This window comes from Mustela erminea, chromosome 1, assembly GCF_009829155.1.
Source record: "Mustela erminea isolate mMusErm1 chromosome 1, mMusErm1.Pri, whole genome shotgun sequence".
In the NCBI taxonomy this organism is placed as follows: domain Eukaryota; kingdom Metazoa; phylum Chordata; class Mammalia; order Carnivora; family Mustelidae; genus Mustela; species Mustela erminea.
The window spans coordinates 87,863,748-87,882,600 of record NC_045614.1 but is presented as its reverse complement, the minus strand read 5'-3'; the positions used below and the strand labels follow the sequence as shown (position 1 = coordinate 87,882,600).

The 18,853-nt window shown below is 43.4% G+C and overlaps 2 protein-coding genes across 2 annotated transcripts in view; both read right to left on the bottom strand.

The window, feature by feature from the left end:
• Nucleotides 1-1,792, bottom strand: part of COLQ (collagen like tail subunit of asymmetric acetylcholinesterase) — a 58,719-nt gene extending 56,927 nt beyond the window's left edge. Inside the window, exon 1 of the mRNA XM_032332630.1 lies at nucleotides 1,605-1,792. Coding sequence (XP_032188521.1) covers nucleotides 1,605-1,710 — 106 coding nt within the window. The 5' untranslated portion in view covers nucleotides 1,711-1,792. The remainder of the gene's footprint in view (nucleotides 1-1,604) is intronic.
• A 15,367-nt stretch (nucleotides 1,793-17,159) lies between these two features.
• HACL1 (2-hydroxyacyl-CoA lyase 1) overlaps nucleotides 17,160-18,853 on the bottom strand; it is a 39,025-nt gene continuing 37,331 nt past the window's right edge. The window contains exon 18 of the mRNA XM_032332533.1: nucleotides 17,160-17,327. The gene's annotated coding sequence lies outside the window, so the exon portion shown is untranslated. The remainder of the gene's footprint in view (nucleotides 17,328-18,853) is intronic.

Here is an 18,853-nt window from a genome sequence, read left to right as displayed (position 1 = left end):
AAACAGGGATAATGTACAGGACAGTCCCTGCCCGCACAGCGCTACAGTCCAACACTGTCTCCCAGAAGCCAGAGCCCACCAGAGGCAGAGCTAGAACCAGAACATGGAGTACTGAGCCTTCAGCACATTCTCAAAGGACTCTGTAGCTCAAATGAGGTTAAAAGTCCACTGAATTAGAACAAATTAACTACCAGCTTCCCCATCAAGTAGAAGAAAAATGACCCACAAGCTTCCAGAGGAAGTGTGGTGCTCTCAAGTGAAATTTGCGGGGGCATACGATGTCACACACCCATGGTGACACAACCATTCACCTTTTCTGCCTACTCCTCACTCCCCAGATCCCGCCACCACCACCCCGCCCCAGCCCTCTCCTTTAGCTCCTCACACCCTCATAATCAGCCCCGTGCTCTACTCCGAGTCACTCACTCAGGGCCCACAGATGCTGGTGGCACTGGGAGCATAACCTGTTACTGAACTGTACTGAGGAACAGAGAGAGGCTGGGGACTGGATTCAGAGATAACCTCTCTGAAAACCTGCATTTTCAGCAAAGGCCATGAGAGTGAAATTTCTGCCTCCATGAAAGTATGTATGAGACTCAAGTTAGAGGGCATGACTGAAACAGCTTTTGCTGGGGGCCGGGGGAAGCCAGGGGTGTCGGAGGTGAATGCAGGGGCTATGCAGGGATAGGCAGCAAGCTTGCCTCCCTCAAGCCCTCCAGAAATATTTGAGTTTCCTCAGAAAGGTTTAAATAGGCCCTGCCAGGAACACAATACTTCCCCTGCTCTGGGTCAGACGGGACAAGGGCAACCTGGTGCCCGACACCCTCTGAGAAGTTTGGCAGGCTGGCATAAAAAGCCCCCTGCCCCAAATCACCCCACCCTACTATACCAGACAGATACAGACTACTCCAGGCCAAGCTGTCACTCTGGAACCCTCCTCCACCTCTCCCCAGAAAGCTCCCATCTCCCAGGACCTCCAGCTGCCTTATTTGGATAGAAGGCTCTCGGTGGGAAGAAAGCACAACAGGAAAGCAGGAAGGGCTGGAGGGTCAGTGATTCTTGCTAGATCCCTCCCAAGGACCCCTGGCCCACAGAAAAGTCACTGGACTCCCGCTTCCTCTGGTGGGCTGGTCCTGGAGGTACACACTGCCCGAGCTCGGAAGGGAGGTTTTTGCTCCACAACGCGCCCCTTCTGTCAAGCCCCCTTTGGAAGGGGTCAGGGATGTATTCATAGAAACGTCTGAGACTCCTTTCTTTCGCTTGTACTCCTCTGTGCCTCTTTTAAGCTCACTCCAATTCCCAGTCAAAATGAAATCACGCAGCAAATGGGGAGAAATGGGAGAGGCAGAAGTCATTTTTAAAAGGGTCTCTGGCTTTGAGCAGCTGGGTGGGGGCTGTTGGGAACAAGGATAGAGGGAGCTGTGGAGACCGCTCGCTCGCTCGCTCGCTCGGGTGACAGGAAGTTGCAGGGGCGGCTGTGTCCCTCCAGCCTCCCTCCTCCGAGAGCAGAATGGGGAAAATATCAGGACACATTGCCAAACGACCTTCCTTCCTCCCCCTGCCCCTGCCAGAAGGAAGAGAGGAAAGTTGTGGTCATCATTTACCTGCTGAAATGGGGAGGACGCTGTTGATGAAAGCGGGCTGAGACATGATACAGCGGAAGGAAAGCTGAAGATAAATTCCCAAAGTCACTGGATTCAGGACAACCATGCTGGCTGGGGTCTGGCAAGTGTCAAGTTCTCCAGGCAAGGCTGCCGCGAAGCCTCGCTTATCTCTGCCTTTGTCTTGCTGCTTTTTGCGCCTCTCTCTCTCTCTCTCTCTCCCCCGCCTCCCCCTCTCCCTCTCTCCTGTCTCTCTCTCCTTTCTCCATGCCTTTACCAAGAAAGAATGCCAACCATTTCCCATTAAACCTTCTCCGTACTCCACAGGGTTATATTTATCTCAAGCACTGGATCAAATGCCCACATTAAAATTAATATGTCAGAATTTTCTCTTTTGGACACTGAGGTAAGTGGCTACTGAGGAGCTGATGAAAAGGCAGCCAAGCCTCAAATGTTTGCTAGAAGCAGACCTCAAAGGGCAGACGGATTTTCTCCTTATCCACCAGCAGCTACCTGCTTGGAACTGAGATGTCCTACAGCATCACAGAATCAGCTCTCCTGATTCAGACTGAATTTCCACAGAGACCAATCCCTCTGCTTTCGGCCTGTGACTTTTTTACCCACTGGGCAACAAACATAAAGTGGACCTTGGATTATTTTTTCTTTAAACATCCAGTAAAAATGGGGGAGGCATATTTTCCAAAATACTCCCTTTCTCTAGGAAAAAATGTTTATTCTCTCTCCAGAAGCAGCAAACTTTTATCTCATCCAAAGAAAAATAAGTGAAAAGACAGAAAGTGAATGATTATCAAACTATATTTGGAGAAATGGCATCAATGACTTGATCTGTGGCTAGATAAAATTCGAATAAAAACTACTGCATCCTTAAATGAATACCTCTTATGAGCTTATAAACCCTGTTATAGAAACCCTTAGATTTTTATTTATTTTTTATTTTTTAAAAGGTTTTATTTATTTATTTGTCAGAGAGAGAGCAAGCACGCGCACAAGCAGGCAGAGGTGGAGAAAGAAGCAGGCTCCCTGCCAAGCAAGGAGCCCGATGTGGGACTCAATCCCAGGACCCTGGAATCATGACCTGAGCCGAAGGCAGTGGCCTAACCAACTGAGCCACTCAGGCGTCCCAACCCCTAGGTTTTTAAAATGATGAAAATAATAATCTACAGAGTTGTCCATTTTAGTTTAATTTACATAATGTCCTCCTAGTGCCTCGTGGGAGTTCACTGAGAAATGGTTTGGTAGTTACTGGACTCTGGGCTGGGCCTCCTAGGGGAAAAGCACTGATCCTCATCCCAGGGGGAAGGCAGAATGAAAGGCAACTCTCCCCAGATCTTTCTTGCACCAGTCGCATCTGACTCCCAGCACCACTGTAATAGCAGACAAAACATTTGGCATCTCTGAGCCTCAGTTTTCTTAGCATGAAAGGAAGGCCATGTTCCCTTTTAGGGTTTGTTGGGAGGGTTAAATGAGGTAACATGGAATGAATCATACATGAGTTAAAATCTGTGTACAGAGACAGTGAAAATGAAATCCAGGGAGCTGTGGATTGGGCGCAGGGATGGCCACTGAAACTCTCCCATCACTGTATGTGCCTACATTCTTCCCAGCAAGAGGTGGCATCCACTCACCTTCCCACTGAATTGGGCTGGCCTTGGGGTTGGCTTTGACACGTACAGTGTTGCAGAAGGGAGACTGTACCATTTCTAGGCTGAGGCCTTACTAAGCCTGGCAGCTTCTACCTTTGTCTTTTCTTAGAAACTGCCACACAAGAAGTCATGATGGTCAGATGGGCCACAGGGACGGGGAAGCATCCAACGCCTGGTGCCTGGCCACCTCAGATGAGGCACTGACCACACAAGCAAGGACAGCTGGAATCAGCCAGTCCCGTGCAGGTCTCCAGATGATGAAGGCAGTCACGGGAGTCATCCCTGGTGAGACCAGCTGAAGAACTGCCGAGGTGAACCCACCCCAGATTACAGATTCATGACTATATAAAATGGCTGTTGTTTTAAGCCACTCAGTTTTAGGACGATTTGTTATGTAGCAAGAGCTAACTGACAAAGGGTTTATAAGAAAGTTTTTCGAAAGCATGAAAAATAAACTTGGATTACATTAAAAATTAACAGAACAGCTTTAGCTGTTGCCAAACTATTTGACGGAAGGATCTGTGATTGCTGGCTGAATCCACCAGGAAACTCTCAGGCTTATTCTCCTTAACTCCTGAAACCTGTAGTCCCAACAATGGGCTTTTGGTGGCCTGGAGAAGGTGGGATCTACCCAGGAGGAAGGTAACTCTTGAGTGACTTGGTGCCAAAAATCTGAACTTTCACCATCCAGCTCAGATTCCTCTCGTGAAACCGAATTCATTTTTTCCTTCTCTTAATACCTGGATCTCACCATTGACTGTGTAGTCGGCACAAGGTAGATCAATATATCCGGCCTGTGACACCCTCTGCTACGATTTTTGAACTACTCTAAACTACCTTGCGTTGCTATTTAACTTGTATTAATGTCCCTGAATATGGAACACTGTCCCATAGCTCTGTGTACCCCAGGACGGTCCTTGTCACCTCAACAATGTCAGTTAATTCAATCAAAACACAGCACCATAGGATAAAAAGAAAAGTAGAAAAACTGGCATGATCTTATGCTCCAGGCACACTGAACCAATTGCATTTCCCAGCCCCCTCTTTGTGCCTTTGCAATACAGCTGGCTGATCTGGGTCTGGTACAAGACAAGGTTTTGGCGAGGATGGAGAGAAAGTGAAACGGAGTGTGGACAGACAGCCACGAAGAGTTAGGGCCTGCCAGGAGAGGCTTCATGTATACATTTAGGCCACTGGGGTGTGAGTCCCCTCTGCCCTTCTGGGAGGTTGCAGAACACAGGTACTGATAAGCCCCAATACTTATGAAACAGCTCTGTAAATTTCCATTTCCCATGGATTATCTATTTTATGAGCCTTTTTCTTACAGGGTTACCCTGACTAAGAAGTTATCATCTTTCTTCAAACTCTCCTGAAGGGCTCTCAATCTTTCCGAATCTAATAACACAGGCTATTAGATTATCCAGAAGGAAATTATTTGAGATCTGTGAAAGGCTTACAAGAATAAAACCAATCAAAACTTGAGCTTTCTCTCACAGGCCATGGAGGCAAGAGTGTACATATACTGGTGCACAATCCGATGATAGCATCAACACACAACTTACACGTGTCATTTGACCCAGAAAGTCCACAGAAATACTCGTTCAACTGCCCAGTGGTTGAGGTGCAAGAATGTTCATTATAGCTTCAGATCTGAAACAGCCTGACTTTCTGTGAACAAAAGATTATTGAATAAATCATGGGACCTCTCTTCAGTGTAACATTATACAGTCATTACAAAGGATAAAGTAGTCTTTGCAACAAATGATGCTGGAAAAATTGAGTCCTTTATATGCAAAACAAAAAATAATCTTAACTCTTACTTTGCCTCATAAGTGAAAATTAGCTCAAAATAGATCATAGACCTAAATGTCAGAGTGAAAACTAGTTAAACTTCTAAAAGAAAACATGATAAAATCTTAGTGACCGTGGGTTAGGCAAAGATTTCTCCTTTTAAATTTTTTTCTTAAATAAAAATGGTATATATTTAAAGTATATATCATGATGTTCTGATACACATGTATTTCATGAAATGACTACTACAGTCAAGCTAATTAACATATCTGTCAACTCCTATGGTTACCTTTTTCCTAGTGAAACGCTTAAAAACTAGTCTATTAGAAAGTTTCAACTGTACAAAACATTATTATTAACAATAGCCACTGTGCTGTCCATTATTATTCATCCTATATAACTGAAACTTTGTATCCTTTGACCAATCCACTACCCTTTGACCAATCCTCCACTTTCCCCACCTTCCCTAACCCCTGATAATCATCATTTGACTCTCTATGAAAAAACTTTTTTAAGTAGGACAAAAAGGCAGCAATCATTTAAGAGAGTGTTAAACTGGACTTCATAAAAATGCTTAAACTTCTGCTCTTTGAAAAACAATGTTAAGTTGAAAAGACAAACCAAAGACTAAGAGAATAGATTTGCAATACATATATGTGATAAAGGATGTATAATCAGAATTTATAAAGAACTTTTACAACTCAATAATAATGAAACAAATAGCCCAATTAAAAGAAAAGGTCAAAACACCAATACTTTACCAAAGGAGGTATATGAATGGCAAAACGAGCACGTGAAAAAATACTCAACATCATTAGTCATTAGGGAAATCTAAATTAAAACCTTAATTAAACATTGCTATGTATTACTGGAATGGCCCAGTTTAAAAAGACTGACAATTCCAAGTGTTGGTGAGGATGTGGAGCTCCTGGAGTTCTCTCGCACTGCTAGTGGGAATATGCAGAATGGTACAACCACTTTGGAAAACAGTTTGGCAGTTTCTTGTAAAGTTAAATATACACTTATCACACCACACAACAATACTGCTCTTTGGTATTTATACAAGAGAAATAAATCCATATCTACCAAAAGAGACTTGTACGTGAATGTTCCTAACTATTTTGTTTGTAATAACAAGAAACTAGAAACAACCCAAATGGCCATCAGCTGGTACATTGTGTACAATGCAATACCACATGGCAATAAAATGTAACAACACTACTGAAACAATTATCATGGATGAATCTCAAATGCATTTTGCTAAAGCCAACACGAAAAGGCTACAGAATGCATAACTTCATTTATAAGGCATTCTGGAAAAGGCAAAACTTATTGGGATGGAGAACAGCTCAGTGGTAACCAGCAGTTATGGTTGTGAGAGTCAGCTACAAGGGGAACTTCTGGTGGTGATGGAAATGTTCTTTACCTTTATTGGAGTGGTTTTTTGTCTACTTTGTCAAAACTCATCAAACTGTATTCTACAAAGGGTGAGTTTTATGTGAATTATCCCCTCAATAAACTTGACTGAAGAAAAAATAAGGCAAAGATAGTTCACATTTATGCCTGGACATGGAAGGCTCTCCACAGAGACTCACTGAGTAAAATTAGAAAGATGCAGTGCATCTGACCAAACATCTGAACAAGCAATTCTGTTTACCAACTATTTATATGTGCAGAGAGAAAGATCTAGAAGAGCGTACACTGCACACTTGGGGATGGAAGAATATGGGATAAGAAGGAGGGAAATTTCCTTTTTAATCTTATATGTACTTGTCTTATTGGAAGTTTTTACAATGGACATACCTTAATCTGTCATTCAAAAAATGATTTTCTTAACAAAATCAAATTCTTGGGGTAAAGAAAGGGGGAAACAAGGTGACTTTTTTGCATGCATAAGGTCCAGCAAGTCCCTGCCAATGTGCTGAGAGGCACAAACAGACCATTTTTGACTGGTCCTGCCAGACAACAGAGCTCAGCATATTCTGGCCTGGAATTAAGGATGATTTGGTTAGGCTGAGGCCCTGGCCACCTCCCACTGGTGGCTACATCAACAGGAGAGAGATAAGACTGGGCAACTAAGAAGCCCAGGGAAAGTCCCTCCTCACAAGCTCCCTGGTTCCTGGCAACTCAAGCTGAAATCAGAGCCAGAACCCATGGAGCTCGGGATGCAATGGAAAGACCCCCCAGAGAACCAGAAGAACTAGCAGGAAGTCTAATGAGACCAATTAGACGCACCCAGGCCTTGAGCCTGTGGTTCCATCTCCATGGCGATGAGCTTGGTCATGCTCACTTTCAGGTAAGAGATTTGCACTGAGCTGGCCTGGAACTACCTGGATGCAATCACGATAATGGCAACAATAATCTTACCCAATTCAGTGTTTCCCAAACTGTGATTGAGGTACATACATTTTAAGAGACACTCAATTTTTAAAAAGCAGAATACTTCACATAAATTGAGAAACACTGTCTATTTTATGTTCTTCTTGGGAATTTATAGTATTTACTAATGCCAGTGGGAAGTTCTGTGGTAAATAAACCCACTAACTTCGTTTTTGCCTCAAAAATGTATTTGACTCTCAAACCAATTTTTATTTAATTCCTGTTATTTGATTTCCCCTTTTTATCTATGTTTTATACAGCAAGCACATTACTGATGTGCTAAACAAATAATTACTATGTTGGGTTAGATATTTTTATAAAATCCTTTTATCATTTTTCCCCCTTGATTTTTCATGATGGAAGAAGTGTAACTATATTTATAATTCCCATTTTACAGATAAGGAAACAGGCTTATGTGAGGCTCTGGGGATAGCAGCAAATATCAGGTCATTGGCAGGTGGAGTGATGACTGGCAAGACTGGACCTGGGCCCTCATGTTGGTACACATAGCCAGATGCCATCAGTGCTGCCAGGTATGGACTTGCTCTAAAAGGGAATGTCAGTCAAACTTGTCTTTACCTGAAACTGGACCTCAGAATGGTGGGAGTTCAAGAATCATTCAGCTCTGAAGAGGCAAGACCCACATTCTTGGTAGGGAGACAGGAAAGTTTTTATGGCAGGAAGTGAGAGAGGGCTGGACACTTCAGAGGAGATCCCCAACTGGCTTACAATAACCAAGGAGCAATGACTCTTGAAATGAACTTGTAAGAAGGGAAAACATCCTGATTCCCAAGCAAAATGAGTGTCCTGATGTTGCTTATTTCAAGAATCATAGAAATATATGAACTCAAAATAATTGTTTTTTTAAAAGATTTTTTTTTATGTATGTATATGAGAAAGAGCGGGACTGCGAAAGTACCAGCATGGGGAGCTGCAGTGAGAGAGGGGGAAGCAGGCTCCTTGTTGAGCAGGGAGCCCAATGTGGGGCCGATCCCCAGGACCACAAATCATGACTTGGGCCAAAGGCAGACACTTAACCAACTAAGTCACCCAGGTGTCCCTTCAAAATAATTGTTAAGCCACCAAAGGTCATAACAATAGCCCCATTCTTGAAGGTGGGTTGAGTTTGCCCCAAATTTCTGCTAGAGTGAATTCCAAAAAACTTAGTTGATATTCTCTTCTAGCCAGTCCAAATGCATATTCCTAGTTGATTGCTGTTTGTATTTACCATGTATTCATTGCAAAATTCTATTTTTATGTATTTATTGGAAGAACATTACCACCTCCCCCTTACCTCAACCGTACCGCCCCATCACATCACCTCTACAACAATCTCACCTAGAGACAATGGTAACTCTTGTATTCCAAGATTGGATGGAGTACAGAGGAAGGGCCACCTCACAATTTGATTTGGACCACGGTAAAGACAAAGCATTATTTCTTTTTCTTTTTTGAGAGAGAGTGCCTGTGCACATGGGCCAAGTTGGGGGGAGGGGCAGAAGGAGCGAGAATCTTAGCACAGAGCCAACGCAGGGCCCAATCTCACGATCCTGAGTTCATGACCTGAGCCAAAACCACATCGGGTGCTTAACAGACTGAGCCACCCAGGTGCCTGACAAAGCAGCATTTTCAAATGATTTGGTGTCTGTACAGCCAGAGGGAGAGGTCAAGGGCACATGGCTGTGTTGTATGGCAAGGTCCTAGAACAGGACCATTCCTAACACACTGATAGGCCCATTATGATCCAGACTCTGAAGTAAAGGGTGGGAAAGGGCACTGCCCGTGTCACGTATAATGACACATCCTCCAATCGCATTCTGGGAAGGGAGATCTTGGCCAAGATGAACAATACTTGGAAGCTACTGAGGAGTGTTTTAGAATCACAGACTCTTAGGAAACAATAAGCTACAGCAGAGAGAAGAATAGAGTATACACATGCTTCTTTGGGGTCCATGTTCCTGTAACCAGGAGAGTCTCTGTCCAGAAGGCTATAGTGGAACAAGCACAAACTAGGGCCCACTTCTTGAAGTCTTAAAGTGCTTTAAAAATAGCCACAAAGGAAGGTTTGTCTGCAAGGCCAAATGTTTACCTATACAATCTAGGATAAGAAGAGGTGACTTTTTTTTTAAGCACTAGAGAGAAAAATTTTCCACCTGGTTATGGATTACATGATTACCTGTTTCCTGACATGCAGAGTTACTGAACATAACTGCACCGTTTTCACAAAACGTCCTGTGTCCTCTGGAAGCAGAGGCACAAGGCTAAACTGGAGAAGATGGAAACAGAAAAAGAAGGATTCAGGAAGGTGAGTGGAAGTTCAAAGCATTCATTCATTCATTCAACAAATATTTACTCAGTTCCTACTGTGCCCCAGACAAAGATCCAGGAGTTGGGGATTCAGTGCAAATCACATGTAAAATTTCTTGCCCTCTGGGACCTACAGTCTCGTGGGAGTTTAAAGACAGACAAGAAACATATAGGATAGAAGTCCAGGGGTATTCAATGTAAGGGAGAATAATGGAAAGATAAAATCAATCAAGAGGGCTTCCATGAAGGGTGGAAAAAGGTAAAGAGATGAACGAAGAGTCTTGAAATTAGTTCTTAGGAGGGATTCATGAAAGAGTTGGAGGTAATTCTGACCGTAAGGAATGGAAATACCAATTTGAGCCCCTGTTCACTAAGCATATATTATACTAGTACGTGTGTTATTTTTGTGAAGCCTCACAGCAACTCCATGAGGTAGGTGCTACTATCGCTGTGTTCCATAAAGAAACAGGGGCTGATTGGGCAGTTAGGTCACCTGCCCAAGGCCATAGAGCTAAAGCACAAAGTTGGCCACATACCCCAAAGCTTGGGTTCTTCACACCGCTCTAGTTAGCACCCAGTCCAAACACTTCAGGGATGGAAGAAGCAGGCGAGGGCAACTGCTCCAGCCCAGGGCTCAGAGTGGGCATGAACATGGACCATCATGGGCCAGAGTCCTCAGAGGGAAGAAACAGAACAAGCTGAACCTAGGTGGTAGACACAGGCAGGTTCTGGCAGCCTGGAATAGCAGAAGATCACTTCCAGATGTGAACGACTGGACAGTGACGTGACTGGGAAATATTTTACAGGAGCATTCCAGCTCCTGCTCATGCTGGGAATTGCTGGCAGGGACAGTTTGCCTTGTGTTCTCCCTGGCCTGACAGCTTATTCCAGAATACCTGTGCTTCTTTCCTCCTGGAAGGCCATGCTCCCACTCCTTCATGTCCAAATGCTCCCAGTTCTCCCAAGTTCAAATGTTTCCTTTCCATGAAGAGCTTGCCAGGAGGAATGTGTCCCCGCCCCAGGACTCCCCCAGCTAGGGAGATTCCCTACTGCGTTCTTTGATTTTCATTCTTAGCAGTGCGCGTGGTGGCAAGAGCTATAGTTTAAAGTCAGACAGTAGTTGGTTCAAATCATGGCGCTGCCACTCACTATGGGGAAACTCTTCAGGAGTTCAAGAGAGAGAACATTCCCTGATGTTCTCTCTATGAAGTTTAAGCAATTAACCTTTAGTTTCCTGGGACTAGGAATAGCCAGATCTCAGGACTCATCTCTTTCCCTTCAGGACTCCTAATTAGGGGCCTCCATGAAAGCCTGATAGCAGCCAAGTGGGAATCAGGAACACTCTATTTTTATTTTTATAAGTAGGTGTCACATGCAGCATGGATCCCACTGTTGGGCTTGAACTTGTGGCCCTGAGATCAAGACCTGAGCTGAGCTCAAGAGCTGGAAGCTCAACCAACTGAGCCACCTAAGAGCCCCAGGAACATTTAATTAATTGTGGTAACCAACCAAGGCAGAGTCTTGCAAAGACTGAGTCGGAAGATGTTGGCTAGGCCTGCAAGCCACAGAAGATTGCCTGTTTCTTTCCCCAAAAGAATGAAGATGACCAGCCTTCTTTGGGCTTCTGCTGCCTACCCTGCAGAAATAGGGTAAGGAAGATGGGACAGATACCAGAGCTAGACAAGCAGCTCCTAGGAAGCCTCTGACCCCGTGTCAGGGGGAAAAAGACTGGCAGATCTGCCACAAAGCTGATCTTTTAGAGGGACCCTGCTCATGGGCAAAATGGCCCAATTCATGTCCTTGGTTCTGACTAATCAGACTGATAACTTCTTTCCTTCTGGAGGGCATGGGGACATAAACTTACAAGACAGTGGCCCAGGGTGGAAGTGTAGGGAGAGAGGTCTCCTCTTCAACAGTATGGATTTGATATACCACTTCTAAAATGCTTTATATAATGCCTCGCCACATAACAGGAAAAATCTTTTTTTTTTTTTTTTTAGTGTGTAATGTACCCTTTTATTTATATAAAGTATTAAAATGGCAAAACTAAGCCATGCTGATAGAAGCAGGACAGTGATTACCCTTGTGGGAGGAGTAAGGCTTGAAAGGGGTATGAAGGGGTTTCTGGAGTATTGGTGATACTTTATTTTATTTTGTTTTATTTTTTTAGTGTTCCGAGATTCATTGTTTATGCACCATACCTGGTGCTCCATGCAATAGGTGCCCTCTTAATCCCCACCACCGGGGTCACCCGTCCGTCCACCCCACTCCAGTCCAAAACCCTCAGTTTGTTTCTCAGAGTCCACAGTCTCTCATGGTTCATCTAATAGGTGCAATCTAAACTCTTCAGAAATAAGAACACTTCATGTGTAAGTATATATGCAGACGTAAGTGTAGCTCTGGTCTATGTATTCAGCCTTGTAACATGTTACTTTGCTATATTTTATGTGAGTGAATTACTAACTACTTGAGCACAAGGCTCATGACTGCTTCATCCCTTTATCCCCCTAAGTGTCAACTCAGATACACAGCTGGTCTTCAAAGTGCTGAACAAGTTAACAAGTTGGTTTGCATTGTGCGCACAAGATAGATAAACTGCACTGCAGTGGATCAGAAACCTGAACAGTAATTCTGACTGGATCAAGATGCCCTTTGTCATGTCTCGGAACAGACTTGTTTCTTGCCAAGGGAATCGTGAGTTTGCGCAGCTGCGGGGGAGTTAGCTTTGAATGAAATGACACATGTAAAGCAGCTAGCACATAGTCTGACCTTTAAATGTGAGGTTCCAGAGAGCCCTCTCTGATCAGTGGCTTCGTGAGTGCCTTGGCTCCCATCTGCCTCCCGAAGGCTCTCTCATGATATACTAGACCCCACCCATGTCAGGCGTGCCACGTGGTATCTGAATACCGCGCTCCGCCCACGTCTGGCTTTGGGAAATAAATGCCACCAACCCCTAGAAACAGTCTTCAGAGAGGACGATGCTGATCTTCTCTCGTTTACCCTCTGTGATTCTCCACATGCTGCCTGGAAAACATATAAACCTGGTGTATTTGTTTGCCAGGGCTGTGGTAACATACGACCACAGACTGGAGAGCTTCAGCAACAAACTAATTTTCTCACACATTTGGAGGCTAGAAGTTCACACACACCTAGGCAGGAGAAAAATGGGCCAAATTTCCTCTCTTGGATGCCTAAAATGTAAAACTTAGGAATCTGTAGTAAACAGGTCTAACTTTAGTAACCAGATCACCCAGAGGATTTGTCAGAACACAGATTTCTGTTTCGAACTCAGAATGTCTTAGAAGTTGAGTGGGATTTGCACTTCTTATATCTCAAGGTCCTGTGGCTGTTGGTCCATGGACCACACTTTAAGAAGCACTGGTCTAAGGGCTCAGTCAGCAAAATGTGTGTATTCACAGTGATCGAATTATTGGGGTGTAATTATCCAGATGACCATTTCAGCAGGGAATTTTGGACAAATTTATAAGTTCCCTAGAGAATTCTAATTTGTAGCAGTGTTCTTCTTGTCTCGTCTTCTCCATGTTCCTCCCCTCCCTTTAAATAGAACATCTACCCTAAAAACATATCTAACCATATTTTCACATTCCAGTTTGTAATTTTATTTCACTTTATCAATGCAGAATTCTCTGGAAGAGGTCTGTGGTTTGCAAATTCAAAGATATATTTTGAATTGAAGACAATTTAAAAATACATCTCATGAATTTTTTTTTGCCCCAAATTTCTTTTACAATTTCCCCCTTACATCTCAGTTTGAAGTCCATTTTTAAAACTGAACAGTTCTTGAATTAGAAACTCTACATACTCAAGGCAACCAATAAGTGGCAGCATCCAATATGCAAATGACCTTCTAAAATAATTTTCCATTTTTATTCTTGCCCTATTTCAGTCAGTCTGGGAGATTCCTGGAAAGAACATGTGCTACAAGCATTTCCATTTCTATTAGTAGTTGGCTCCATAAATAGCCAATTTTTTCTACTTTTCTCTGGATCATCTTCAACCCTATTTGCCTAAGTTGAGTCACACTGTCAAAGAAAGCTGTAATGGTTTATATTCAAATAGCTCAAACTTGTTAGTCCCAGTGTGCAATTATACACATATTGAGAGAAAAAGGAAAAAGAAAATAATATGTTCCCAGAAACTGGCAGCATTTCTATAATGATGCAACAGAAAATTATGAAAACAACTCCATTTACTATTGCATCAAAACGAATAAACTTAACCAAAGAGGGGAAAGACCTAGACTCTGAAAACTATAAAACACTGATAAAAGAAATTGAAGATGATATAAACAAATGGAAAGATATTCCATACTCATGGTTTGGAAGAATTAATATTGTTAAAAGGTCCATACTACTCAAGGCAATCTACAGATTCAATGCAAACCTTATCAAAATACCAACAGGATTTTTTAAAGAACAAAACTAAAATTTGTATGGAACCACAAAAGACCCCAAAAAACCAAAGCGTTTTGGCTTGAAAAAGAAGAACAAAACTGGAGGTAGAACAATTCCAGATTTCAAGACATACTACAAAGCTGCAATAATCAAAAATGTATGGCACTGGTACAAAAACAGACACATAGATCAATGGAATAGACAGAGAACTCAGAGATGGACCCAAGACTGTATGTTCAAATTAATCTATGACAAAGAAGGCAAGAATATACAATGGGGGAAGACAGTCTCTTCAATAAATGGTTCTAGAAAAACTGGACATAGAGGCAGAAGAATGAAATGGGACCACTCTCTTACACCATACCTACACAAAACAAACTCAAAATGGATTAGAGACCTGAAACCATAAAAATCATAGAAGAGAACAGAAGCAGCAATTTCTCTGACATTGGCCATATATACCATTGTGGTTTTTTTGGTCACCTCTTTCTCTCTCTGGCCAGCCAGTGGTCTATTTTTATTTAGAATGGAATATGGCTTTTAAAAATAATGAATGTAAAGTGTTTGCTATGCAATGGTTTAAAGAAGAATCAAATTGTATTAATTAAAAGAGCTAGTGAGAAGCCATTTTCAAACACCCCTATGCCAAAGTCTCTCGTGTGTCCTTTTGTCTGCTGGTCCTATGAAAACTATCTCCTGTTCTGTTGAGTACTGCGTTGCCAGGAATTTGAGGAGTAGCCTCAGTTGCACATGGTCCACATATTATTATTGCTGAGGTCATAATCCTGGAGTCCTGAGATCGAGTCCCATGTTGGGCTCTCTGTTCAGCGGAGAGCCTGTTTTTCCCTTTCCCTCTACTCCTCCCCGCTGCTTGTGCTCACTCTCTCTCTTGCTTTCAAATAAATAAAATCTTTAAAAATAAATTCATAGAGGCACCTAGGTGGCTCAGTCGGGTAAGCTTCTGCCTTCAGTTCACATCATGATCCTAGGGCCCTCTGCCTGCTGCTCCCTCTGCTTGTGTGCGTGCGCACCCTCTCTCCCTGACAAATAAATAAAATCTTAAAAAAAAAAAAAAAGTCGAGCTCAGCAGCTGATTTCTATTATAGAGTAATAAAAGTTAACCAATTCTGTGAAATATATACCTGCCACAACATGCTAATAGGTGAAAATAAGACATTACAATAGACGCATGAAGTAAACAAAAATTTACAAAGGAAAAAGTAAAATTATGAATTTAAACATGGACAGACCAAGATGCCAAAGAGGAAGGTAATGGTGAGCAGAGAATTTAAAAATATGAAATTATAAAACTGCTGGCATATTCACTCAGAGTTCCTATTTTATGAATTAAATTAGAAGCAGACTGTACCTCTTCACGGTCATATCCGTGGAACTAGAGATGAAGGAAGTTCTGAAACCCCCTTCCACTGGTTCTCAAGCTGCACTGCACACTGGGATCACCTGGGGGGCTACTGATGCCTGGATTCCACCCTAGAGATTCTGACGTAATTGGGCCAGAGCGTGGCCTAGGATTCAAGAATTTTAAGACCCCCCCAGGTGATTTCCATGTGCTGTTAGGATTAAGAACCGCTGGTCAGTTTCAACCACTCTTTGCACAAATGAGAACAGAGGCCCAAGACTGACAAATGGCTTGCAAAATATCCATTAATTGGCTGATGCCAATTTTCTCTGATGTGCCTTAATAGGAGGGAGCTGTGGCATGGATAATACCAAACAGTGAATAATCTAAAAATAATTTCTATTTGGTTTGGGAAAGCAGCACGTGACTTCCCAGCCACCGACTGGTCTGGTTAATTTCGTTTGGCTCAAATGAATGTGCCTTTTCCTGAGTTTAACACTGACAGCCTAGGCCTGTGCTGAGGTGTGGAAGGAAAACAGCCAAACTCAGTATTGACCATGGTCAGTTCCCCAGCTGTCCAAAACACACAATAACTACACAGACGAGGGGACTTCTCCTACCAGAAGATTCCACAGAGGGACAAAGCTAGCTTTTTCCTGACCCTTTGTTCTGTGAGTGTTGGGTGCCTGAAGCAGGAAGAGGGAGTGAAGAGAGAGGGGCTGACAGCGGTCAAGGAGCACTTTTGTGCCAGGTTTTTGTGCTATGCATTCCTATGAACAGCATATGCTCCAGAAAACGCTAGGAGTTAGGCATTCTATTATCCCCATTATAGAGATGAGGAAACTGAGAATGTATAACCACCAGTGCAGAGCTAGGATAGAACCTCAGGCCCATTGTACTCTTCCAAGAGGGACAGCTGAATCCTCAAGCTGAAAACAATCTGCGGACGGACTTGGATCTGATCCTTGGATTTTAAGCCCCGCTGAACAGACTTTATCTCCCCATTTCAAAGCCCAGTCTAAAGGCAGCAGCAAAGAGACCTCCAGAAGTGCCTGTGGTAGCCGTGAGGGAACAATGGCCAAGATGCCCAGCTGCTGCCTCCGAAATCCATCCCTGATCTGAGCCAAGGCCACATCTCCCAGGCACCAGGCCACTCCTCTCCAATGTCTATGCCCAGGCGGATACGAAGGGGGCCTGTTCCTGGGAGACCTGGGACTGTGACGGAAGCTTTGCCACATCTTCCTCAGACTGTGGCCATGGGGATGCTTGCGCCCAACCTTCCCTCTCCCTCCCTCCCTTCCCAGTGTCAGGTCTGCCCAGCAGTCTGATGGTTCCCCCAGCCTTTTCCTGTTCCTTCCCTGTTTACTCTCACAAGGGTGGTCCCCTGAATAAAATCTTCGATGTGTTTAATCCCATGCAAAGCCCCTCCCCACTGGTGCCCCCAGCCATATACACATCACTGTGGGGGGAAAGGAGGTCAGCCTCTCCTGACTTTTCTGGGGGAACGTGGTCTGAGATTGTGAAGGTGAAGGCTACAGAGGAACAGGTTTCTCGGTGTGTTTGCCTTTGTCAGTGGTCTTGGTGCCGTGAAGAAGACAGCCTAGGCGACAAATGATTGACTAGCACCCCAACTAGCCCTAAGTCATTTGCCAAGAAGTTACCTTTTATTACAGGTGTCCATAAGCATAAGGACTAACATGGAAAGGCTGGGGATTCTTTTCCGACTTTATATCCTTTGGGGGAAGACATTCAAACCCTGCATCCTCAGTAACTCCTTGTAGGGAGATTTTCTTGTCACCTTTTGCTCCTCTTGAAAAAAGAAAGGAGATGAGCCATATCTATGCTGATTCTAAAACACCTAGAATGAAAGCGGTGTGTAACCACCGTCACCAGCATCATTTTGCATTGTTCTAGAAGCACCAGCAAAGCACCAGACAAAAGAGAGGAAGAAGAGGTGTTTCTTTCCTAAACTAATTATTATTTTTTAAGTTTATATTTAATTTATTAGTTAACGTAGTGTTATCTTAGTTTCAGGTGTACCATATAGCGATCTAACAATTCCATACAGCAACTGGTGCTTATTAGGACAAGTTCCCTCCTTAATCCCTATCCCCTATTTCACCCCCTCCCTGCGCCTACCTACCCCCCACCATCACCCTTCCACTCTGGTAACCTTCAGTTAGTTCTCTATGAAAGAAAGAAGAGACTTAAGAGAATTCATTAAGGTATGAGATTAATACACAAAACATGCAAACAGTAACTCACTATAAATATAGAACTTACAATAGCACAAAACAGATTGGTATCTAGGAACAAAATTAACAAAAGCTGGGCAGGGTTAATATGATGAAAACATTACAACTTCACTGAGGGACCAAAATACACCAACCAAATAAAACATTTTCCAAAATCCAAAGATACCCTAGCATTGAATAGAAATAATACTTTAAAATTCAATTGTCCAAATATCATATGAACAAGTTTCATATAGTGATTTAATGCCACTCTGTTATTGGCTGTGTCTTTCTGTTCTCTATAGTTCTGATGCTTTGACACCAGGAGCCTCCAGGGACTGCCCCTCCCAGGTTAGCTAACTCCTAGAAAGAACAAATAAAATTTTCCTTTCATATGCAAACCAACCAACTGGGAGCCCACACTCCCTCCTCCCTATCACAGTCCGTAGGGACTCTCACACTCCCCTATGCTCCTGCCCTAATCACCCCAGAATCAGCACCAGATAACCAGGGCTGCCCCTTCACCCCAGAGCTCTTGGAAATTACTCAAACCAGCCAGTCCTAAACCTGTTTACTGTGCCTCACCTCTTTCTTCCCTAGGAGACCACAATAAAGGCTTCAGCCTGCTAGTTCCCTTTCTCTCTACACCTGAGACTGACCTCAGTGTCTTCTGGAATGGTGTGGCATTCTCCTTTTACGAACTGTGAGTAGGAAGCTATCTTCTTGGGGCACCTGGGTGGCTAAATGGGTTAAAGCCTCTGCCTTTGGCTCAGGTCATGATCTCAGGGTCCTGGGATCGTGCCCTGCATTGGGCTCTCTGCTCGGCAGGGAGCCTGCTTCCCCTTCTCTCTCTGCCTGCCTCTCTGCCTACTTGTGATCTCTCTCTGTCAAATAAAAAAATAAAATCTTAAAAAAAAAAGAAAGAAAGAAAAAGAAGCTATCTTCTCAAGATAATTCTCTCCTGATCTGTTGGCCTTACTGAACTTCAACTTTTTCTATTAGTAAACTGTATTTTATTTATTTATTAAAAAGATTTTGTTTATTTATTTGTCAGAGAGAGTGAGCACAGGCAGACAGAGTGGCAGGCAGAGGGAGAAGCAGG